Below are 25,631 nucleotides of genomic sequence, written 5' to 3'. Positions count from 1 at the left end.
TCCAGGCCTGCACCCATGTACATAATATCAGGTCTCAAGGCTGACATGGAGGCAGACAGTTAAGGAGCGGTTTATCAGTGTTAAACCTAGGGCACTACCCACAGGAGGGTAGTCCAACAAGGATCCAAGACAAAGTCGGAGGGGCCAGGTCCAGACAGAGAACTGGAGGACAGTAAGACCAATGCAGCTTTGTAGGGTGATGTCAACTGAGGCTAATTTAATGTATTTATTTAATGTATTTCTTTTACCAGGGAGTGTCTTTGAGATAGAAAAAAACCCCAGAGAGACACAGTACAGACACTAATGCAGCACTGCAGACTGCCGAGGTGCTGAAGCTGCCACAGTGCTGTGGGGAACCATGGACTGAGGCTAATTCAATATCACCATCAGCAAAGTGGAAACGGCAGAAACACGTCCCAGCAGGCCGTGTGTTAACAGAAGCACCCTACTCAATGGTCACGTGACGTGGGGTGCAAACAAATGACATCATGATCAATTCATTAATTAAACAAGGGTCATCTATGTGGGGCACTGCTGCATCACAGCAAGGGGGTCCTGGGTTCGAATCCCCGTCGGCCGGGGCATCTCTGTGTGGAGTTTGCATGTTCTCCCCGTGTTCGTGTGGGTTTCCTCCCGGTACTCCGGTTTCCTCCCACAGTCCAAAGACATGCAGGTTAGGCTGATTGGAGAGTCTAAATTGTCCATAGGTATGAGTGTGTGAGTGAATGGTGTGTGTACCCTGCGATGGACTGGTGACCTGTCCGGGATGTATTCCTGCCTGTATGCTGGGATAGGCTGCAGCCCCCCTGCGACCCTGTTCAGGATAAGCGGGTTAAGATAATGGATGGATGGATGGATGGGTCATCTACGTTGCCTCCAATGAAATGCGCAGTGTGACACGTGACACGGCGTGTCAGGGTCGTGTGATCTGCACTGACCGTGAGCCGCTTCCCGGCGTCCACCTCGATCATCCCCCGTAGCAGGCTCTGGCAGTCGGGCGGGATGAAGTGCGGCATGTGGAACACGCCCAGCTTCACTTTCTCCAGAAGGTTCCTCAAGTTATCGTCGTCAAACGGCAGGGCGCCCTGAAAGAAGGAAGCGCACGTCACACGGAGCCCGTCCGTACGCCAGCGCGGAAAACCAGTTACAGCGAGACAGCGTATATGACACCATTCAATCAAACCGCCTTTATTGTTTCACGATAACTTCCCTGAAGAAATTGGCTGTGACACTTTGAGGTAAAGATATGAAACAGCAGCCTGCGGTAAAAAAGCGATAGTGGTAATTAGCCGGATTTCCTCTCTGGCTGCCTTATCATTCTCACATCAGAAGGCTTTATCAGGAGTCCTGACACACAGCAGATGTCAGCACTGATGAATGACTGCGCCAGCACAAAGACCTGATTAAAGCCGCCTCCCATACAACACGGCCCGACCGCAATTAAACTACAAAGCAGCAAAAAGTGTCTAATGAAATGAAAAAAGCAGAACGTCACATTTTAATCAGCGCCGCAGAGCTGCTGTGGGCCAGGTCCACACAGCTGCGCGAGAGCTTTGGCTTTCCACGGCAGAGTCCGGAGAAAATAAAACAACACACCCGTCGTGGGCAGGAGATAATAAAGCCCAAATATGAAGAGGGAAAAGTCAATCTGCACACTAATCACACGCTGGCTTTGCGGCTTCTCCTTATGCAGCCCTGACGTGGAGCGGTTTCTGCCCGCGCTCAAAGTCTATTTCGGTCTCCGGGATGCCACCGCCACAGCACAATATCATTATTACTGCACGGTGAAAGGGACGCATGGGGAGAGATTTTTTACATTTCCAAAAACACAGGAGGTATCTTCCATGCTAATTACGATACAGGCAGATACAAAAATGTGCCTTTAGACTAGCAGACAGTAATATTTAAAAGTTATTTCTGTCTTCCTTATAGGCTGGGGGACAAAACTACGCACAATGATGGGAATTGGAGTCCTAACTGTCTGTGGGTGGTATACGCGCATCGTAAAAGGCTTACTTTTTTATCATTGTTTCATGCAGTTTATAAGTTCTGAAAATTTGGCCGACCTCGGGTAAGTGTATATGCATGCAATAATAAAAAGCGAGCATTTTTACTGCTAGTTTTTAAGACCTGCCTTTTCTTTCTCAATAAGGCCGCACTGCAGATGTCGAAAACCAATCTTGAGATTCTCTTAAAATGGCACCGGTGTTTACAGAATGAGACTCAAAACGAGGTCAGAATACCAAACAGGAGGAAATACAGTTAACGTCGGGCGACATCCCTGCCTCGACTTCATTCAGCGCAGGAATATGGGCCGATAAAGTCAAGGTGTGTGGTATACAGGCCTTTCCCTCGGATCTGATTCTATTCCTAAAAACAGGGCCGTTGTAGTCCGTAGGTATCACATCTGATAGCTTGAGAAGCCAAAACATATTGCACTGTCCTCCACTCAATTAACACTGATAAACAAAGGCTTGTAGCACACACAGGAGTACCCACAAGGCATGCTGCAAATGTTATCTTATTTCTACAGCCAGCTCAAAGTGCCCTCCTCCAGTTGTGTGAAAACTGATTTATATCAGTTTGACACTTCTGGGCCAGAGCAGAACACAACAAACAGTGAGAGCACTTTCTGGGAAAGCTTGATTTAAAGTTTTGAAGCAAACAAACTCTTCTTGACATTTGCAAGGCAGCACAGAGTGAGTAACAGTTTACACGGGGATATAGAATGCATTCAGTTAAGACATCTCTCTCACATTTCAAATACAGATATTTGTCCTCTTATACACAGAAATTGTGCTAAACGTTTCAGTGGAAAAATACATGGTTGTGTCTCCGAAACTTGAGCTGTCGTTGCGGAAAGCATGAAATAACGTGAGTAAATCCAACTGCTTTTGACATACAGTGGCCTGCATTTCTGTAGGACTGGCGGTGGGTGTACATACTGTATGTTATGAACCGTACACTACACTAACTACTACAACCATTTAATCACAACAGGAAGTATGCTCGTGAACAGGAAGCAGTACAGGCTGGAGGGCAGTAGGGCACCGGGGTGGCACAGGCCTGGGATGTTTGCGCAATGACAAACAGGCGACAGCTGACACTCACCACTAAAAGTGCAAAGAGAATGACCCCACAGCTCCATACGTCAGCTTTGCGGCCATCATACTTCTCCCCCTGAGAGATGGAGAGTAGGGGAGAGAGTGGGAGAGAGAGGAAGAGCGAGGAAGATAGAGACAGAGTGAGAGAGGGAGAGAGACAGAGAGAGAGAGAGAAATGAGAATTGAGTGTGTGTTTTGGTCTCTGCGGAACAGGTTATAGAGCATTGCATTAGTTAACTGGTGATACAGCTCAGTAGCTCACCCGGATGACCTCTGGACACGCGTAGTGAGGTGATCTGTTGAGAGAGGAGCAACACATATTTCATGTTTTTATGCAGTGTGTCCTGTAAGCATAGCTCTTTTGTCAGAGGAAACAAAACAGGTAATGCTTGTGCTATACCCAGTTGAATGGAGAGTGTTGACACTGCAACCGGCAATGGAAATAAATGCTGACTCAATCATATATTTGTGCAACATTACGTACACCCCAACATGCATGAACATACCAGCGTGGCACTAGATAGAAGGGAGATGTGCGAAACCCGCATAGTGTGTCCCGGGTCTCACAGGGACATTTCATCAATCACACCGTGGCATTTCTACCACTAGTACACCGCTGTAAACCTCTCAATAATCCAGACTGTGAGGTACGTATATGAACTCTAATGAGCTCCCTGCAAAGTCCTGTAAACACAGGTTCCTATTAGACCAGTGATTAGAGTGTGACTGTCTCATTTGTCTAGGAGTGATAGTGTACACAGGTAAGCTTCAGGGATCCAGGGATAATATACATCAGCCCACACAACACAATGCAAACACATGCTTTTGCAAATGCACTGTTCCTAATTGCAAGTGTCATATTGAATTGTGCAAACACATGCAATTTGGTTTCAGACAAGTTTGCCAAGCTCAGTGACACAAAACCAAACACAACACAGTTACTCAGTTATTCGGGTATTATTACGGTATGTACCTGTGTCTTTTTAGCTACAGCTACTGGATCATACCTGCTTACACCTGCAGCTTTAATACCTTGTGCATCATGCCTGCTGAACACTTGCATGGAGGTTTGATGAGAATGTACTGAAGTTATGATATATGAAATGAACAACAGTCCTGAAGGTGGACTAGAACCCATCCACCTACAGTCCTGCTTCAGCTAGTATTGAACAGAAAGCTTTTGGGTGAAAGTCTGCAGTCGATTACAAGTGGCTAGGAAAAGCAGGGTCACTGTAACTGCAAACCCACTCCCTATAGGAGCAGATGGAGGACACTCTTGAGCAACAGCACATGGGGAGGGGTGGTTAGACATATTGCTTTCCATAAGATATGGAGTTGAGGGACTTATCCGATGAATAAACAGATACCCCCAAATGGGCTGACGCTGCTTTGGAATTGCATGAGAGCCCCTTCGCCCAGCAACTTTCAAATTCAACTAGAGTCCATTACCCGTAAACAGAATACATTTGTGTCAAAGCAGCTGCAGGCAGCATGAGATAAAGATGAATGAGTTTAATTAAAAGCTGTCATATCTGTGCTTAGAGATGAGGCATTCAGGCATGTGGGGACAATCAATAATCGCACTGTGCCTTTGCAGTAAAGACACACTTTGCAGGCACCCTGGGCACTGGGACAGCTGGTATGGGGTGGATCAGGGTGAGCAGTGCAACATCAGAGACACATCCACATCCTGACCTCATATTCTCATTCCTATGACATCAGAGACACATCCACATCCTGACCTCATATTCTCATTCCTATGACATCAGAGACACATCCACATCCTGACCTCATATTCTCATTCCTATGACATCAGAGACACATCCACATCCTGACCTCATATTCTCATTCCTATGACATCAGAGATACATCCACATCATGTTCTCCTGACCTCATATTCTCATTCCTATGACATCACAGACACATCCACATCATGTTCTCCTGCCCACATCCTGACCTCATATTCTCATTCCTACGACATCACAGACCTGACACCCTCAACAAGTACAATTGATAGGAATGGAAGCAGCTGCTAGGAGCAATAACAGGAGGGACATTAATGCTTTGTCCGAAATCGCTCCTTATTCAGTTTTCATCATTTTATTTAGGTGTCCAAATTTCAAACCGTAAAATCTATGCACTATGTAGTGCCCTCAAAAATTCCCCACAAGGCAATGGGAAATGTAGGGTACAAAGCATATACGCTATTTATTCATAAAAATACCACAATGCAGTGCTTCGTCTCTGCTCGTGCACTCCGGCAAATTGAAAGAAGAAGAGATGAGACAAACACACTGGTATAGGTTAAATCGTTCAAACCCAACTTTTTGTTGCACCAAAGTTTGAGAAGAGAAACACCATAAAAACATATTCACTACTTAGATATTCATTGAAAATTTTTTTAGCATGGAAATATGCAGCAAATTAAGGTATTCACATCCCACCGATCAATGGCGACACAAAATAATGATTCATAAGCGTCCGAAATCTACATTTTTCTACGGAGTGTTTTCCATGGAGGGAATAGTGAATGTGTGATTGTGCGATGGAACGAGGGAGTGATTTCGGACCCAGCGTTCATTTTTCTCATTTCGTGGCTCATGGGAAATCATTGTGAAACGGCTGGCTGTGGTTGTCGACAGCCCAGTCTGTGACTGGGGAAGCCCGCAGGCCCGGGTGAAAAGCTCTGCCGTGTTCTCCAGGAGCAGGTATCTAGACGTGGACACCCTTGCATGACCCATGGCAGTATGACTTCGGGGTGCAAACGCTGATTTTCCACACACAGCTCTGTTGTCGTAGACGAGCTCAAAAGTTGGGCAGCCGGCTGAAGTGGCCCAGCGTTATCTCCGATGACACCGGAGGGCCGGAAACAGCCCAATCCACAGTATGTCTCTCCGTGAGTCACTGCTAATCCGCATTATTAATGTGCCTGTCAATGACTCACAGCCGGTCGTATCAGCAATGTGCTCGTCAATGAGTCACAGCCAATCAGCATCGGCGGTATACCTTTTTATGAGCAGTGGCTGGTTTCCTTCACTTAACACCGCGGTCACGCCGCGCTAGCGAGCGGGCCTGTGATGTATGCAGATAGCGGGAGATTAATGGCCGCTAATCCACCACGCTGCAGCGGCGGCCCCTCCACCTTCCCCTGTCTTTAGTTAAGGATCTTATCTCCCCTGCAGTCCAGATTGAGCCCGCGTCCTCTCTGAGCGATCTCCGCATACGTGCTCCTGTTTTACGACGGGGCGACACGCTCCTTACCCCCGCTAATAGGAGACCGCTGAGGCTGCTCAGGGAAGCAGCCACTTTCACACCTGGGAGCCTTTAAACCCTTTATCCACAGCCTGTTTATGGAAGCTGCGGAGCGCTACACTAAAGACAGCGTAATGAACGAAAGTGTAAAGAAAGACCGTGGCGCAGTGAGGGGAAAAGAGAGAGTCCCGCGTGCGGACAGGGCGAGCGCGGGCGCGTCTGTGAAAGAGAACGGATGTGACCGCTGTAACTTCACACGGCACGGCGAGGCACTCACCCGCAGCTGGTCTCCAGCAGACTGTCCCCAACCTGCAGGGAAGCCATGCCAAAGTCGGCTATCCTGATGTTGTTCTTCTCGTCTAACAGCAGGTTCTCTGGCTTCAGGTCCCTGTGGCTGTGAGGACAGACAGACAGACAGACAGACAGACAGACATGGGGTGGAGTTGGGTGTTAATAATAAATGTGAAATTAGTTAATTTATACTTACAGTCTCTATAATTTCTCTAAAACAACAACAACAAAAAAACATCCAATGAGCAGCAGTTCTGCGGGCTAAAAAGCATTGTGAATGTCAGAGGAGAAAGGCCAGACTGGTCAAAGCTGACAGGAAGGTGACAGTAACGCGAATAACCACACATTACAACAGTGGTATGCAGAAGAGCATCTCTGAACACACAACGCATCAAACCTCTTAAGTGGATAGGCAACAGCAGCAATAGACCAATAAGTCCAAACAATAAGTCTGATAAATACCTAATAAAGTGCTCACTGAGTGTATGCCATCTGTATGGTTTGTTTACAAGTTGTATAATTCCCTTAACCATTCCCAGCACCACCTGCTACTAAGCTGTTTCTGTATTTTTCTGTTTCTAGATTTTTACCTGCATAAGGCAGCTCCAGCAGTGTCCCACATACACAGAGAAGACACCCCCCCACCCCATCCTGCCGCAGTGCTGATACATCCAGTCATCTCCCAGGAGGCCTCACTCACCCACATCATGAGAAAGATTCTCTCTCCTCCACAGTTCAGTCCCCTGAGAAAAACGGGCCACAGTACGAGAACACAGCATTTGGTGCAGAAGCGTTTACCGTGTGCAGGAAACACATTCTTAATGAGTGAGTTTATGCAAGTTCATCAGTGGGCGGGAAGCTGTAAAGGCGCCTTTAGACAGAGCGATGCCGTTTCCGTGGCGTCAGAAATATTTTCTTTTCAAAAGTGACAGGTGTAGTGATAGAAAGCAAACGGCAAGGCAATGACTCATGCCAGTGCAGCTCTCTCGTCGGGGTTCAGCTCAGCCCGGCTCCCGTAGGCGCAGCACAGGTTTGCATGAGACTAGAGAGCAGACTCACACAGGTGCCCACCACAACGCCACAAAAGGGCAGAGCGCAGACTGAACACAGACACAGGTGCCCACCACAACGCCACAAAAGGCGACATGGCTCAGGCAGTAAGAGCATTCGTCTGGCAGTCGGAGGGTTGCCGGTTCGATCCCCCGCCCGGGCTGTGTCGAAATGTCCCTGAGCAAGACACCTAACCCCCGAATGCTCCTGATGAGCTGGTCGGGGCCTTGCATGGCAGCCAATCGCCGTCGGTGTGTGAGTGTGTGTATGAATGGGTGAATGAGAAGCATCAATTGTACAGTGCTTTGGATAAAGGCGCTATATAAATGCCAACCATTTACCAAAAGGGCAGAGCACAGGCTGAACACAGACACAGGTGCCCACCACAACACCCCAAAAGGGCAGAGCACGGGATGAACACAGACACAGGTGCCCACCACAACACCCCAAAAGGGCAGAGAGCAGGCTGAACATAGACACAGGTGCCCACCACAACGCCACAAAAGGACAGAGCACGGGATGAACACACAGACACAGGTGGCCACCACAACGCCACAAAAGGGCAGAGTGCAGGCTGAACACAGACACAGGTGCCCACCACAACACCCCAAAAGGGCAGAGCACGGGATGAACACACAGACACAGGTGCTGCCACGGCCTAGTCACAGGTTTATTCTCAGCCCGTTGACACGTGGGGTGCGATCGCACACACCTACACCTCGCGAAGAGAAGACGCGGGAACGTTTGTGACTGACCTCAAAGGGGGCAGCAGTAAAGCAGAGATTTATTCTTCAACAGCATAATAAGGGCAAATTGCATTTGGGTGGTTTATTAGCTGTCAGGGCAAAAGCAGCTATTAATGGTCCATTAAAGGCGGTGTAAGGCATTAGCACAGTCCACACATTGTAATCTCACTCGTACAGGCCTTCCTGTCTGTCTAATATGTCTCCGCGCCACCTTCATAACACTGCAGGGGAGAACGGTATCCTCTCCTGAACTCTTTATCCCCCACGTTCAGTCACTCCGGTTCAGCCATCGATCACAGCCAGACACAGCGAAGATAGAGCGGGAGAGTTACCCACAATGCATTTCTGATGTATTCAGTGCAATAAACGTCAGCCGAAGCCTTACGCAAGCAAATGATTTATGGGGAACTGAGGGCGAGGACTATTGCCGAAGCGAGGTCAAGAATTCAATGAGATGCAGCGCTTATTTCAAGATTTGAAACTTATGCATGAGTTCCTCAAGATGGCCAAATCAGCACGGTACTTTTTGCCACTGTGCACCCTGCTCCTGCCAAATGGCTGAAGTGTGGGCTTGCACATGGATGGGAGAACTCCTGGCAAATTCATATTTTCTTTCTGTTTACTGGCTCATTTGTATTTTATATTACACTGTACACATATACTGGATATTGTGTACATATGCATTATTCATACAGTATGTGCAATAGTTATTTTTGCTTGCTAACTATAAAGAGAAATGGCAGTGCTACACCGGGCTGAATTGAGCACTGCAATGTTTTCTTAAAGGTGAAAAGCAGGGTGCTTCCCTCTCGCTCTCTCTCCATCGCTGAACTTCATTCCTCTTAACGGTTCAACACTTTATGTCCATGGGCCCTCACTAAACTCCACTCACAGCAATGCCCCCCCCATTCCCCAAACCCTCATGCACCTCTCGTGCAACAGTGATCATGCGCCATAGACGCATAAAAACTAGCGCTGAGACCTCCACCTACAGCAGACAGATCCGCACAGGGAATGTCCCAAACAGCCTGATTTTACAGTACATCTGCTGCTATAAAAGGAAAACATGTAAAGCACTGCAGGGGTTGCTAGTGTCATAAATGCTGTAAAAATGCAGATGGGAAGGCGATATTTGCTGACGTGATTGGAATATGTACATGTTTATCTGCTCTTGAGATGTCCGTTTACATTTTTTTCACTTACAATGTGTGCATGCAGGTGCCCCTTTGTGAATGTGTGTGTGTGTTTGTGGCGGGAGGGGAGGAGGAGAGAAAATGGACATTAGTGGGATCTACACAGCAGCAAAATCCCATTTTGGAATTGGAATTCTGGGAATTGTGTGGCTTCATGGCAGCACTCACCTGGTCCCAGTGAGACGGCGCACTGGTTTATGGGTGAGAGGAGTGTATCATTCCTTCATGGTTTCTGCACTCCTGCACATACTGGCCATATTGTGCTAACTAAGAGAGAGAGAGCCAGGATGGTGTGGGCGGACATATGAGATCACATGAGATGAATGAACCACACCACATATCACTTCTGCCTTAACTGGCTGGTAACTGCCAGAGGCACCAATCACCGGTAAACATTGGGGGATGACTCAATCCCACAATCCCACATAACTGAGAGGATGAGTATGCTGCAGCCAAAGAGAAACCAAGTTATATTGGTCTCTGAGCGAGGCTGGCGGAAGAACAGACAGCCTGCCAAAAAAAAGGGAATGACTCATCCCCATCTTTGCAAACAAGGTAGCCTCAGGTCCACCAACAGCCTCCGTGTCTAGCCTAATTTCCCCCTGCTGATGAGGCGGTGCTTGGTATCCAGAACAGATGGGTATACTGGGTGTAAATCTTTGACTCCAGGTACAGTACAAGCAGGGGAGAGATCATTTTACATTATACCTGTGAACTCTAATTCAATCGATCTAATGGGATCAAACACATGGCCCTGGGAAACCATCTGTCCTTCCACTCCACAACCATCCAATTAAGCACAGAATTCGAAGCACTATGCTTCTTCTGGAAGAAGACATCTTGATGCCTGCTGGCTTCTTCAGCACTTCATGACTGCAACTTAACTCAGGGCACTGTAGTTTCTGATATAATTGTTATGCATATATCCTGAGTCCTAACAATACACAGCTTTTACGCTTCATCTTGACTGGGCACACAGTCGCACCAGAAAAGACACCATCACACCTGCACAGCCCTGAATAACCAGGCGAGTATAACACCATCACACCTGCACAGCCCTGAATAACCAGGTGAGTATACCACCTTTACATCTGTACAGTCCTGAATAGCCAAGTGAGTATAAGACCAACATACCTGTACAGTCCTGAGTAACCAGGAGAGTATAACACCAACACACCTGTACAGCCCTGAATAGCCAGGTGAGTGTAAGACCATCACACCTGTACAGTCCTGAATAACCAGGTGAGTATAACACCTTTACACCTGTACAGTCCTGAATAACCAGGTGAGTCTGACACTTTCGTACAGCCCTGAATAACCAGGTGCGTCTGTTTAACCTGCTGTACAATTCTCTCAGTGCTGAAAGTAGGGCCAGAATGAGGCCTTTTCTCATTGGTTCTGTCTGGCAGTGGAAGAGCTGCACAGATGTGTTTCGATGCCTAAAGGCAACTATTTATGAACTACAGCCTCCATCTGCTTCTAGTGCTCACGTTCACTGATACAGATGAGAGAAAAGCACGGGCTTATGCATAATGAATATGGATGCATATTTCCTTTCTTGGAAGCCGGCCTCACATGAGGTCATGTAGAGTTATAATGAGATACTGATTAACGTAGGTATCAGAATGTTTCAGGCGAATCACATCAATAGTGCTGTTCCTGAGGCCACATCGGAGGCTGATTGGGAAGACTGGCTTCACAGAACACAGTTATTATAAAGCCCGATGTTTACTCATTCTGCAGCTTTACAACTACAACAAGTGTCATGGGAGATGGGCTTCTGCAACAGCTGATGAATATTAAATGACCATATGTCCAGGGCAACCCCATGACCCCAACAGTCCCACGTACACAGCATGGTTTGGCCCACACAAACATGGGCACACAGATATGATTGCTCTCTCTCTCACACACACAGACACACGTGCACACACGCACACACCGCACACACACGCACACACACACACACACACTGATTGCTCTATCTCTTGCACACAGACACACCGATATCCGTCCTGCTAATCGCATAATAGTGGTTTTATGCAGGGGCTCCGCCCACAGTGCTACCATCCGATTACCCACCTTTTTCGAACTGCGTGTCCAACCTTTCAAAACAGAATAGAACTGAGAGGAGAGCTCCCCAACAGGCCCGGTCTGAAACTCCAGTTTCCAGGGAATCAAACATTTCCTTAGACATCGATTCCCTTTCAAAGTAAATAAAGTTTTGAGCTAATGGGGCAATGGCACTGAAAGATCAGAACAAGACAGACCCTGAGGCCAGACATGAGAGAAATGGCTCCTGCAGAATCATTAAAAGATATCTTTGAGTGTGATACAGCGGTAATTGAAAGCCCAGGGGTAGCAAGTTCTAAGCAGGGAAAAGATATGGACGCGCTACTGCTAGTTGTATACTCAGAACTCTGTGCAACCGCACTGTTGCACACTCCCCTTAGCAGCCGAAAATAGGAATAATGAGTGTTTACACTTGCAAAATACATCAATATAAGCTTACAGTAACTTATGTGTAAAAAAAAAAACAATGAAACTGATAGGGGAAATAATTATTTCCGTCATATTTTTTGGGACTTATTCCATGAACTACTTCTGAAATAACAGCACTCACACCCCTGATGAGGACTACCCCAACTGTGCATGTTGGGATTGTTAGGATTAGGTGTAAATGAGGTGCTGTCGTGAAAGGGCAGGGTGAGAACATTTCGGAGCGCCGTGTATAAATAGCACTCACCATATGGAATGACTGTGGCAGAAGTCCAGCGCTGATATGATCTGTCGGAAGAATTTTCGGGCCTCCTTGGGTGTCAACCTCCCCTTCTTTACCAGGTAGTCGAAAAGCTCTCCTCCAGACACATGTTCTAGAACCAAATACCTGGAAAGAAGGAACAACACACACTCATAAAACGCGGTATGATATAAGCATGTTTCTGTACACACAGGGAAACGTTTGATTAACTGTATGAAGTATAGTATAGTATAGTACAGTATACAGCACAAATTTGGACCTTTTCATACCAGATTAAATAAATATTACTTGTCTGGGTCAGACTGGTCAAAGCTGACAGGAAGATGACAGTAACACAAATAAGCACATATTACAACTGGTATGCAGAAGAGCATCTCTGAACACACAACAAATCATAAGTGGATGGGCTATAGCAGTAGAAGACTAAAAAAACAAGTCTAATAAATACCTAATAAAGTGCTCGGTGAGTGTATATATATTCTTTTTCTTCAGTAGCATTGGGAAATGTGCTGTAGCTGACCTTTGACCTGTGTTATGCTGATGAGTCTGTTATCTGTCATGTTGCTCCAGTGAAACTGAAGTTTAATCCCTTCCAGTTCTCCAGGTCACTAGCAGCTACACACCACGCTAGCAACAATACCCCCCACCCCGCTCAGATGGAAAATTTAATCTCTGATACAAAAAAAAACCCCAAGTCTGAAGCCTTTTATAAGCAATGCACTGAGCCCATAGATTGACACATCTGCCACTGACTTCCTGTCATAATATTACCCATCACTCCCTTCACAGATGTTTAGCTCTAGGATGGCTGTGGCCAATGATGTCACTGCCTTTTTTTAGGTTGAGTACACTCAGGATGCCAGTGTTTTGGCCTGTGCTGCGGTCGGGATGCCCACTGTCTGCTTTCAGCTAACCGCAGGCGGGGCGAAGGCAGAATGGCACCATAGACTGGCTCCTGCCGCTTCCCACAGCTTTTCCTTCATTAGCACCAGTCCTTCATCTCACTATGTGTCAAACACTATGTGTCAAACACTATGTGTCAAACACTGTGTCAAACACTATGTGTGACTAACATTTTCACACTCAACACTGCACTCTTCGGTCACCTGTCTGTTCCACCTGAATATTTCAGAATAGGCCCAGGACCTCCTGACATTTACCAATCACTGAATTACTGAGGGAGCTGGTGGATCTACATACATATTTATTTCTGCACAAGCAGTATACTCCACACATATTCCTTTCAGGTGCTGGAATCCTATGGTTAAAACTGTGATGAAATGAGTGATCATGTGTTTACAGTGACTTAACTAGATATAAAAATCTAAGATTAAATGATAACAGCAGGTAGTCATGGAGCTTGTGCAAGATATTTATGTGGAGTCAGAGTCATTGTGTGGATATACACTTTATCAGGTACTTATTAGACTTATTCTTTAGACTTCTACTGCTGTAGCCTATCCACTTAGGGGTTTGACACATTGCGCTCTTCTGCATACCGCTGTTGTGTGGTTATTTGCGTTACTGTCACATTCCTGACAGCTTTGACCAGTCTGGCCCTTCTCCACTGACAAGGCATTTTTGCCTGCAGAACTGCTACTCACTGAATGTCTTTTGCACCACTCTCTGCAAACATTAGGGACTGCTGTGTGTGAAAATCCCAGGAGATCAGCAGTTTCTGTGATATTCAAACCACCCTGACTGGCACCAACAATCATTCCACGGTCAAAGTTAGATTACATTACATTTCTTACTCATTCTGACATTTGGTCTGGAAACAGCTGAACCTATTGACCATGTCTGAATGCTTGTATGTATTTTGTTGCTGCTTGGGTGATTAAATATTTACATTCACAAACCAGTGTACAGGTCTACCTACTAAAGTACTCAGTGAGTGAACAGAACTTTTCACTCAAATTGTTATGCTGATAATATAATTTGTAACAAAACTATTTCTATTAAATTAGAAAAGAATGCAAAATAGAAACATTTTCACGAGTGGTCTCAGACTTTTGGACCCCACTGTACATAAGTGCATAAGCTTGATGCATTGAATTTATAGATAGATAGATAGATAGATATAGATGCTTTATTCATCTCGATGGAAATTTTAGGCATCCAGTAGCTTATACATACACACATATACACACATATCTCACACACATAAAAATCAAAATCACTCACAGAAAAGTAAGAAGTAAAGAGCATGTGAAGTGATTACAAAGGCCTAGTAGGGACTGGCCGTGTGATATATTGAGCATGTATTCTAAATGCATACTGTAGATGTGCAGGTGCATAGTTTTGCCTCTCTGTGTGCATTGGTTTTGCCCAGTGAACATACTAATCTGCAGTGAATATATTAATCTGTGTAATCGCATTTCAATTAGAGTCGGATTTCTGTATAATAAAATCAATAATGTGATAGTCACCATGGAAACTAATCCTCTCATGAAATTACAAACATCCCCCCTTCCTAAGTTTGCAAATATGAGATTAGTATAATGTACATGCTGCTCGCAATCACAAATATTTGTAAATGTAATGATGATGACTCGTATGTTAAGCACATTGCTGCCATGTTTACCTAACAAGGCACTCTGTCACCCCCTTGCAGATTTCAGTTGAGCATAGCTGGATAAGAGCATCATGTAATTATTAATACTGAATTTGACTTTCATTAGCATTAGTGCCTGTCCCCCAGCAGGCTAGTGTACCGTACGCACAAATAGAATATAATGAATGATTCACAAAATTACATTTCCCAGCATGCTGTTCTTGCTCATCTGTAAAGAGTTCTGCAGTTGTACAGCAGGCATTCTGCTATGGAACACTCAGATGCAGTCCACCAACAGCCTCCAACACTTGTGCTCTTTTTCTAGTACATGGGGGGCGACATGGCTCAGGCAGTAAGAGCAGTCGTCTGGCAGTCGGATGGTTGCCGGTTCGATCCCCCGCCCGGGCTGTGTCAAAGTGTCCCTGAGCAAGACACCTAACCCCCATTTGCTCCTGACGAGCTGGTCGGTACCTTGCATGGCAGCCATTGTACAGCGTTAATTGTACAGCGCTTTGGATAAAGGCGCTATATAAATGCCAACCATTTACCATTCCATGTCTAACTTCAGCTAGCGCAATTCAAGCACATAAAATACAACACCACTCTTATTTGCAAATAGCATGGCCATACTTACAAATATTTCTTATTTTCATAGACATCGTGCAACTTTAAAACATGAGGGTGTTCGATGAGCTTCAGAATAGCAATCTCCCTCTCCACCTAGAAAACAGAAACAGAGAGAGCGTGAGGAGTCAGAACATTTACGTCACGTGTTTCTTATTCGGTCCGTGAAGAGCACCGTGAGGAGCACCATATCAGGAGCGCGACGGGCCTCACGGCCTGAAGGCTTTGAGCGGGAATAAAAAACACCCTCCCCTTTGCCACTACTCCATTACTCCACAGCCAGCAACACCGGCAGAACATTTAACGAGCATTCAATGAGCGTTTGATGCTAGCGAGAGATACCAAGGAACAGAGGCTGTACACTGCGAGACCTGTCTATCGCAGCATGGGCACGCACCCGGCTGGGCAGAGCCCACGCCGCAGCCAACGGAGCCAAAATGGCAGCATGTGCAATTAGATCCATTAGACCCACACTGGGATCCCGGCGAGCGCCTCCACCCTGATTCCAGTGCAGCGCTGTCAGTGCCCGGTACTACCGTACATCCTTATGACAGTGTTCCTATAATTCCTTGCAGATACTGCAGACATACAGGCTGATGGTTTTTCAAAGAGCATTGTTCATTCATGTTGTTCCCACTTTTACTACTGAGCATTATATGATGTCCTTCTGATAGTATTCCCATAATTCCTTGTAGATACTGTCGCCATGCAGGTTGATGGTTACCCACAGATCATTGTGCACTCATGCTGTGCCCAATTTCACTACCTGTTATTATATTATATCCTTCTGTCACAGTATTCCCATAATCCCTTGCTGATACTGTAATGTAGACATACAGGATGATGGCTACTCACAGACAGTTTAACCTCACATTATTCTCGGGCGTTCTACAGTACATCTCACTGTGAAGTCAGGCACCGCTCCCCAAAGCAGCATTACCTGAGACAACAGCAGAACTGTAGGATAGCATAGCACCACGCTAGCATTGCACAATACTGCACACACACAGAAAACAGCTCTTTTACAGAGAGAGCACTATGATAAACTCTCACACCATATTTTTATAGAGATCCTATCTGTTACTGCTGGACTATAGAGCCTTGTGTCATATCATGAATAATGATATCATAATGAATCCATAATAATGACAGAAGTCAGTGCTCTTCCACTGGGTCAATTCTCTGAGATTAACAAGGCCAGTAAATAATCAAGGTCTCTGGAAGGATAAATAAATGAATTCACATTCTGACAAATGAGCTCTGGAGTCCTCATTAGCCAACTGTCACATATTACAATCTGTATTCACTGTCTGTTCAGACATGCATGCATGCACAAGCACACACACACACACACACACACACACATGAATGCGCACACGCACTCACAGACACAGATATAGATACACACACACACACACACAGTACACACACAGACACACAGTACACACGCACTCAATCCCTGTCTGTTGAGCAGTGGGCCATGGTGCTATCAGAGTGTAAACAGCAGGTTTATAGGACAATTCTGCAAGCAGAGAGCGTTAACATGCATGTGATCTGTAGCACACATTTATTATTTCTTCACTGCAGAAACCCCTAGAGCAAGCCAATGTTGCTTTGGACTCCTGTAATACCTGAGCCACTCTGCATCACAGGCATGCTCTTGGCGTGCTCGCCTATCACAGTGGATCAGCGCTTAGCTCAAAAACACTGACTGTCTGCTTCTCTGACCCAACCATGTGTTTCTTAACGGCAAGCCAAAAGTGTATTATAACTGTGCTGTGGTGTTTTTAATTCACATTTTTGCTGTAACTGTTCTTGAATTGACCTCTTCATCATAGTGACATCATACCTGTCCCAGCTAACCAGGCATGGGCAGGGACCAGGAGGAATAAGACGAGTTCACACAGCCCACCGGCTCATCCTGCAGACAGGTAGAATACCTGTCCCACTTTGAAGTGAACAGAGCAACAGACTGCCTGTCCTCTCGGTGTCTGTGATTCTGTACTGGGGATAATTCTCTTTTGAAGAATCACATCATTGGGAATACAGGCCTGAGCTAATCAGGTTAATCTGGGGCTAATGGGAGCTATCAGCTACACGGCACACTCCGCTTTATCACCTGCAGATGAGGCGCTCACATTAGCATAGCGCTGGCCATCCTGCAGTGCCTCTGCGGCTGTACTGGGATCAGCCATAGCCCTGCGATGTCGAGATGATGTAGACAAGCTAACATGGCATGGACCGACCAGGAAAACCTATCAGGCTGTACTGGGATCAGCCATAGCCCTGCAACGTCAAGATGATGTAGACATGCTAACATGGCATGACCCCATCTGGCAACCGCTGAGGCTGTACTGGGATCAGCCAAAGTCCTCTGACGCAAGATGATGTAGACAAGCTAACATGGCATGGACCGACCAGGAAAACCTATCAGGCTGTACTGGGATCAGCCACAGCTCAGTTACATCAAGATGATGCAGACATGCTAACATGGCGTGGACCATCCTGCAGCACCAGTGAGGCTGTTCTGGGATCAGTGACGTAGTCATTGACACAGACTGCAGCCCTCTAAGTGAAGTGTCTCCAGCCTTCACTCCTCAGTCAGAGTCAGTGTCACACTGTGCTGGGGTTCTGGGTCATCAGCACACTAATGGCCCATAACAGAGGAAGACGCAGATATTAGTCCATCATCAGTGATATCTTATTCATCTGCACCCCTCCAGAATGCATCAGCATCCCTCGATAACGCGCTACCACTCGCCCCAAAAGAACGTGTGCTTCCCTAGAGAAGGCACAAGTGGCTCCAGGGAAACACGGCAGGGCCTCTGCAGAACACGGCAGCGGCCCCAGAATCCACGGCGGTGCCCCGGGAGAACGCGGGCGGGCGGGTGGCCGCGGCTCCTGGCGGTTAGGATCAGACGAACGCGGAGAGCAGACACACTCAGCCGCGCCGCGCCGCGAGAGCAGCCTCCTCAAACCCAGCGTGGAACCTGGGGAAATGTGATATATTACCATCAAAGCACAGCCTTCAAAGGGCTGTCACCCGGACCTCTGCGACTGCAGAGCACAAATAAACACGGGAGAGTCGGGCTTTAATGTGAGCCCCGGTCACAGCTGCGGCTGGTTCTCCGGCGGGCCCCGGGCAGCCCGGCGCGGGCTCACGCTCACGCGCTGTATCTGTTTATTGCAGGAGCTCCGCTGCGCCGGGGCCACAGGAAGGGCGGCGTGAGACAGCCTTCACACAGCACCAGAGCAAACACTGTCACCTCACCCCTGCCCCCCCCCCCCCCCCTCCCAAACCCCAAACCCCACGTCCCCCGCCCCCCGAATCCTCCAAGAGTTCAAAAGAAATCATTTCGGTTTTCTTAAAATGTAGAGAAGGATGAGAAACAGTGACAGTTTCCACAGACGCCCGTTACAGCCCCTCAGCCCAACTGCTTCTCTCCGCTCCAAATGTGTGCCAGGTGAGCCACACACTCCGGACGGCGTGTTAAATCAATCTCACTTAAAGACCAATAAAGTGAAAACTGTGTCCTGCAGGTGGAGGACAAAGTAATGACACTGTCAACCTTTCAGCACAAGATCTTCATTGTCAATAGCAATAAATTTAGCCCAGCTCCCAATAGGACTCACACACCACTCTCTCTCTCTCTCTCTCTCTCTCTCACATACACACAAAGACACATACTACACAGACAGACATGGACATGGACATCGTAAATGGGCTTTGCTCACATTTAGTTTCATGTTGATTAATTTATATTTCCGTTTTCATAGCACTTCATTATGGCCGAATATTTCCGTTTTCATAGCACCTCATTAGTTGCCACACTGCACAGCATAGCCAGCCACATATACGGGCACACCTCATCACACACCTGCACAGTTCCTGTGCCTGGTATTAACCGTTAATGTAGCACAGAGTTTGTAGAATGAAAGTCAATCTGCACTACATTTCCCACAGGGGAGAAAAAAATCCCGATTTAAACTCAAGGTCGAGTGAGAATGAAGTGGTGACGTTAATCCAAATTGGTTATATGATGGAAAGATAATTTGCCTTTCACTTTACCTTCGTAATCATTATTGAAGTTTGACCATCAGGTCCAAAGGGTCTGCTCAAAATCAAATACCAGCACACGAAATAAGACCCACGGAGCTCAGATATTAATGCAATATCCTGGCCAGCCAAGTATATTAATGCAAATAAAGTGCCATGCAGTCCTTATCAAAGCCATAATAATGAGGTTCCACCGAGTATGCTTCAACAGGTCCCAGCCCTTATGATAATCACACAGCTATGGAATATTTCGTACCTAATGGAGTATTCCTGGCAAATACACTGCAATCCCAAAACCTCACGTTCCACTGCAGCCAGCTGCCATCTTGGCCTGTTGGGTACCCTGACTTTTTTCATTAATTAATTTTGTATTTATTTAATTGCTTTTTCAATAATATGTTGTTGTCATTCCTCGCCATTACTGATGCCAATACACAAATTTATAATGGACATGAAAGATGTCATTCATTCATTCATTCATTCATTCATTCAAACAGCCCTTCTGGGTCCAGACGCAAGAGACTGTAATTAAAAATGATATACAGTTTCAATTAAACAGATGGTGGTCTGATGATCAGTCATTTACGACTGACATACGATACAGATGATCACACAATTATTATTGGAAGTTATAATGTGATTAGGAAACGCATGTGGCTAAGAAAATGAAACGGTCCAGGCAGTGAACTGGGAGACAGACCCAGTTCTGATTAATCTGGCACAGTCATATTCTTCCCTCAGATGGTCCACAGTACACTCTTACAGCAGACAAAGCTCCAGAATTACCCTGTACTATCCGACAGGATCAGTCTCTGTCTGTGGGTTTGGTCCGGTCTCCTGGTATGAGAATGACAGATTAGCAGATTCATCTCTATAGCAGGACAGTCATCATGGCATTATGACTGTGTAAACAATTTCTTTCAAGGTTCGTATTAGTCTCATTATTATGCCATTTTCCACAGTAATGGAAAGCAATTTAATCAATTGCTTTACCTAACCATGTAATTACTTATTTACAAATATGAAAACACACTTACTTTAAATTAAGTAAACATGGCAGAATATATAGTCGTAATGTATTTAAGATGTATCATCTTGAATTACGTCCCTCTGGTGCGGCCAAAACTGTGGACAATAAAGTCTAAACTAATCTAATCTAGTCTCACTAATACACTAAATTAGAGCAGAAACAACAGCTGTGATGTACATAAATACAGAGCAGCCTCACTAATGGAAAATTGGTGCTGATGAAAAACCTTAATATAATAACGCGGTGCCAAGCAAATATCAGTGTGGCTCCTTGACCCGCGCCACTTGTGCGTGTATCCAGCTGTGTGTGGGGAGGGGAGAGCAGGTTTGCCAAGCTCCGTGTCCCCTCTCTCAATTTATCATTCCACTGTCACACTCAGCCAGTCATTGCTCTCTGTGACTTCCACTCTGCCTCCGTCTGTCCTACAGCAGGCCTGGAGGAGACCATGACTGTAAGAGCCAGAGATCAAAGCCTGTACTACAGCCAAGAGTCTGAGAAAAGCAGAAACTCAATCACAAGGGCGCCAGGGTCTCTCTTAATAGAGAACATCTGCTCAACAGCACCCTCCAAACACTGGCTCCGTCTCCAGACCAAACACAGGCCCTGTCTCCAGACCAAACACTGGCTCTGTCTCCAGACCAAACACAGGCCCTGTCTCCAGGCCAAACACAGGCCCTGTGTCCAGACCAAACACACGCTCTGTCTCCAGACCAAACACAGGCTCCGTCTCCAGACCAAATACAGGTCCTGACTCCAGACCAAACACATGCTCTGTCTCCAGACCAAACACAGGCTTCACCTCCAGACCAAACACACTCTCCATCTCCAGACCAAACACAGGCTTCACTTCCAGACCAAACACACTCTCCATCTCCAGACCAAACACAGGCCCTGTCTCCAGACCAAACACAGGCCCCGTCCCCAGACCAAACACAGGCCCCGTCTCCAGACCAAACACAGGCCCTGTCTCCAGACCAAACACGCTCCGTCTCCAGACCAAACACAGGCTCCTATTGAGACACAGGTGTCAGGACTTCTGATAGCATGTGGTACTGACGAGGATGTTCATGATGTAAGGTGCTAGGGCTGCTCTGATCCTCCTGCATCAGCAGGTCTGTGTTTGCTCTGTATCAGTGCAGGCAGGGTTCTGCCTGACCCAATGGTATCAGTTCTCTTTGATTTACTGATGCTCCCTGGAACTCCCGGGAGACAGTGATGAACAGCACCACCAATGGGAGAGAAGAGAATCTTCACCATCTCCAAATGATAAATACCTCACGAGGCAGAGGCCAAGCTATTCCTCTCATTTCCATTCATTTGAAAAGGAGTACAAGTATATTCAGAGAGGCAGGATTTGCAACTTTGCATTCTCCGGGCGGGGAGACGGGAGTGCTGAAATGTGCTGAGACAGGCCAGGGGTGATGGATTAACCACGGCGAGGGGAACTGCTCAGCAGTCTAGAAGTGAAGGAGAAGGCATTCTGATGTGAAAGTAGCACACAAAGCACAAGAGGCATTACTGACAAACCTGCAGCCTGGTAAAATCCTGAGAGGCATTACTGACAAACCTACAGCCCTGTAAAATCCTGAGAGGCATTACTGACAGACCTACAGTACTTTAAATCACAAGAGGCATTACTGACAGACCTACAGTATTTTAAATCACAAGAGGCATTACTGACAAACCTACAGTCCTTTAAAGCATAGGCTCTGTATCAGCAAGGCTTTGTAAGCCCAACAGGCCAAGATGAGCTAAGAGGTTAAAGGACTCCTGTCGTAGCTATTGTGCCAAGTTTAAATGGAGAATGCATCAAGTAGCATGTAAAAATCAAACAGAGGGCAATATGTCCAAAACTTATCCAAATGCTGCTATAAAAAAACCACTTCTCCCCAAATTTTTGATTACTGAAAAGATACTCTCTTAGCCTTGAATAACTGTAATTATATTGAAACCATTTTTTTTGTGATGGAAATATGCTATCCTAAGTGAATGGGTGTAGAACTGCTAACTGGCACACACAAACAGACAGACACACACACACACACACATACAGTATGCACAGCCACTGCTAAAAAGAATCAAAGCCTAATTTGACTGCTATTCCTTTCTGTTCCCTCATGTTAAGGGCCTCTTCAAACAGTGCTGTTGGCATTCAGCAGCACGGGCTTCTCAAACTACCGTTCCCAGCAATCTGCACACGGAGCGGAGGAGGTAAATGCCTGTTTGCCTCCACTGCAGCAGACACAAGGAGAAACATAAAACAACCCTAGTGCTCAATGTCAGTTGGCAATTACAGTAGCCAATCACAGGCTGAGTAGTCCCTCACTCCCATGTGCCCCTCGCTTACTCATAGGCCAAATCAACAACCGCTTTCCACAAAAGGAGTACCCATGCCTGCAAGAAGACACACAGTCAAGCCACCTGATCAGAAAATCCACTCTGAAGATATAGCACCTATAAACCCAAAGACTTGTCCTTGCCACATCTGCATTGAAATAAATATCTGATTCATAGCACCTATCCACATTCCTCCCAATCAACTGCGCTTTACAATGGCTCTTTATGGCATGCAACGGTAAGTACAGGGTAATCAATGCTGACCTCAGCCTTTAAATCCTTCCTGCCATTGTAGTGGAAGACTGGACTGACACTAAAGGCTATTTTCCTGTGTGTGCCCCCGCCGAACACACACCAATACAGGGATGAATAAAGAGCAGACACACACCAAAGCAGGCCCTGCTGTAAGATCCAGCTGTGACCAGCTTGAGGTTGTCAGCTACAAGTTGTTTCAAAACATAGCTTGAGCTGGTATGACACACAGTGCACACAGAGACACACAGAGGCACACAAAGACACACAGAGGCACAGAGAGAGAGAGACAGCAGAGACACACAGAGACACAGAGAGACATACAGAGACACAACAGAGACACACAGAGACAGACAGAGGCACAGAGAGACAGGGGTAGAAGCCCCAGCAGAGACAGTGAGAGACAGTAAAGAGACTCAGCACAAAGATGCAAAGCAGGAACAACTCCCTATACCACCAAAATCTTCTGAGGATACAATTGTACTGTACTCATTTTACCACACAATAACGAATGATGACAACACCATTTTAAACAGAACCAAAACACAACACTCAGCAAAAACCACCACTAAAGCATGTTGCTGGCAGCAAGTTATAAAGATACCGTTACCTTTTCCCTGGGCCAAGCTTTTTACAACAGCCTACCCGCTTTGGGTCCACTTGTTCCGACACAACTTTTTACAATGTGCTTCATAAAGCCTTGAAAAAGCAAAGTAAGTACATTTGGCAGAGAACGCCAAGTTGGCAGATTTCTCATCCTCTCACGCTCTCTGTGTGAATTCCTGTCCTTTCCCTGCATATCTCTCTCCCTACATCTGTACATTCCTCCATCCCATCTCCCTCCATCTGTACATTCCTGCACTCTTCTCACTTGCTCTCCCCTTTCTCTCCCTCTCCATGCTGTATCTCCCTTTCGCTCCCCCACCCAGAGGAGAAGAGGCAGGCCCTGATTCGCTGAGATCAGCTGACCAGGGGCCCTGATTCGCTGAGATCAGCTGACCAGGGAACCTGATTCGCTGAGATCAGCTGACCAGGGCCAGACAGGTCTCACTCTCACCCTCAGAAAAGACAGAACAGGAGAAGGGACAGAGATAGAGAGAGAGCGAGAAAGAGATGGGAAATGAAGGAGAGACCAGTTAATTAATGACAATCAACATCCATGACATTTTATAAAAATAGATCATGACTTTGATGTTGCTGCTGTCTTGGACCAGGACTCAACTGCAAAAAGAGGACATTTTACCTCAGTGGGACCACCCTAAATACAAAAGAATTACAAAAGCAGTGTGGACCAAAACACTTTTAAATAATTCTGTCAAAGACAGTCAGCCAATGAGCACTTTACATGTGGCATTCAAATACTAAAACCAAGCCAAAGTAACAGATGAAATAACTGAAAAGATTGTAAAGTACAGCAGGGTCAAGCTGTCTCTGCCCCAGATCGATGCAGTGCTTTATATTTATACAGTGTCCGGAGGGAATTCCCTCTCCCCAACCTCCCCGTTACAAATGTTCCTTACTTGAACATTACTTTCATTATTTTCATACATTTCCTTTGAACGTTCTAGATCTATAATCATGTAATATGTTGCAATGCGTTAAATGAGCCGATGATTGCTTTGTCAGCCCACGCACTAGATACTAGGTATCTATCTTTGATTTTTATTTTATTTTATATCATCGAGGCTGCCTAAATGTGGTCGGATGCACTGTGAGCTCTGTGTGTCTGGTAATGAACTGGCTCTGGACCAATACACTATATTACATTTACATTATTGGCATTTGGCAGACGCTCTTATCCAGAGCGACATACAGTTGATTAGACTAAGCAGGGGACAATCCTCCCCTGGAGCAATGCAGGGTTAAGGGCCTTGCTCAAGGGCCCAACAGCTGTGCGGATCTTATTGTGGCTACACCGGGATTAGAACCACCGACCTTGCATGTCCCAGTCATTTACCTTAACCACTATGCTACAGGCCGCCCCACTAATACTGTAGACAAGGCAAAACCATGCCTCAGACTGTTGCTGTGGTTCTCTAGAGGTCACAAAGATGGTTGTTTGTGTGGTGCTTAGTGTCACAGATCGGCGTGTGTTCACCATGGTTCCCGTTCCTGACACTAGTAAGGGCAGTGCGTAAGGAGAGGGAAGCAGAGCTGACAGATCACTGTGCAGTTCCACAAGGGCACAGGAAACTCTCTCTCTCTCTCTTTCTCTTTCGTAGATTGCCCGTCTAACTTCTAGTTCCTTCTTCCTTTACAGATCCTTAGGGGGGGGCCTGTCTCATGTTTACTATCTTTACAGAACGTTCATATTCCATACAGTCACATTCCAGTCATATTCCAATCAAACTTCCTACTACGCCATCTGACAGCTCCAGCT

The 25,631-nt window shown here is 46.3% G+C and overlaps 1 protein-coding gene across 2 annotated transcripts in view; it reads right to left on the bottom strand.

The window, feature by feature from the left end:
• LOC133130775 (serine/threonine-protein kinase BRSK2-like) overlaps window positions 1-25,631 on the bottom strand; it is a 106,022-nt gene that overhangs the window by 22,751 nt on the left and 57,640 nt on the right. For both annotated transcript variants that reach the window (XM_061245599.1, XM_061245600.1), the window contains exons 3-8: window positions 15,586-15,671; window positions 12,383-12,523; window positions 6,634-6,750; window positions 3,367-3,400; window positions 3,112-3,180; window positions 939-1,085 (exon numbers count right to left, since the gene is read on the bottom strand). In XM_061245599.1, coding sequence (XP_061101583.1) covers window positions 939-1,085; window positions 3,112-3,180; window positions 3,367-3,400; window positions 6,634-6,750; window positions 12,383-12,523; window positions 15,586-15,671 — 594 coding nt within the window. The remainder of the gene's footprint in view (window positions 1-938; window positions 1,086-3,111; window positions 3,181-3,366; window positions 3,401-6,633; window positions 6,751-12,382; window positions 12,524-15,585; window positions 15,672-25,631) is intronic.

This window comes from Conger conger, chromosome 6 (assembly GCF_963514075.1).
Source record: "Conger conger chromosome 6, fConCon1.1, whole genome shotgun sequence".
Lineage (NCBI taxonomy): Eukaryota > Metazoa > Chordata > Actinopteri > Anguilliformes > Congridae > Conger > Conger conger.
The sequence above is the reverse complement of the archived record's forward strand: the minus strand, read 5'-3'. Positions and strand labels throughout refer to the sequence as shown.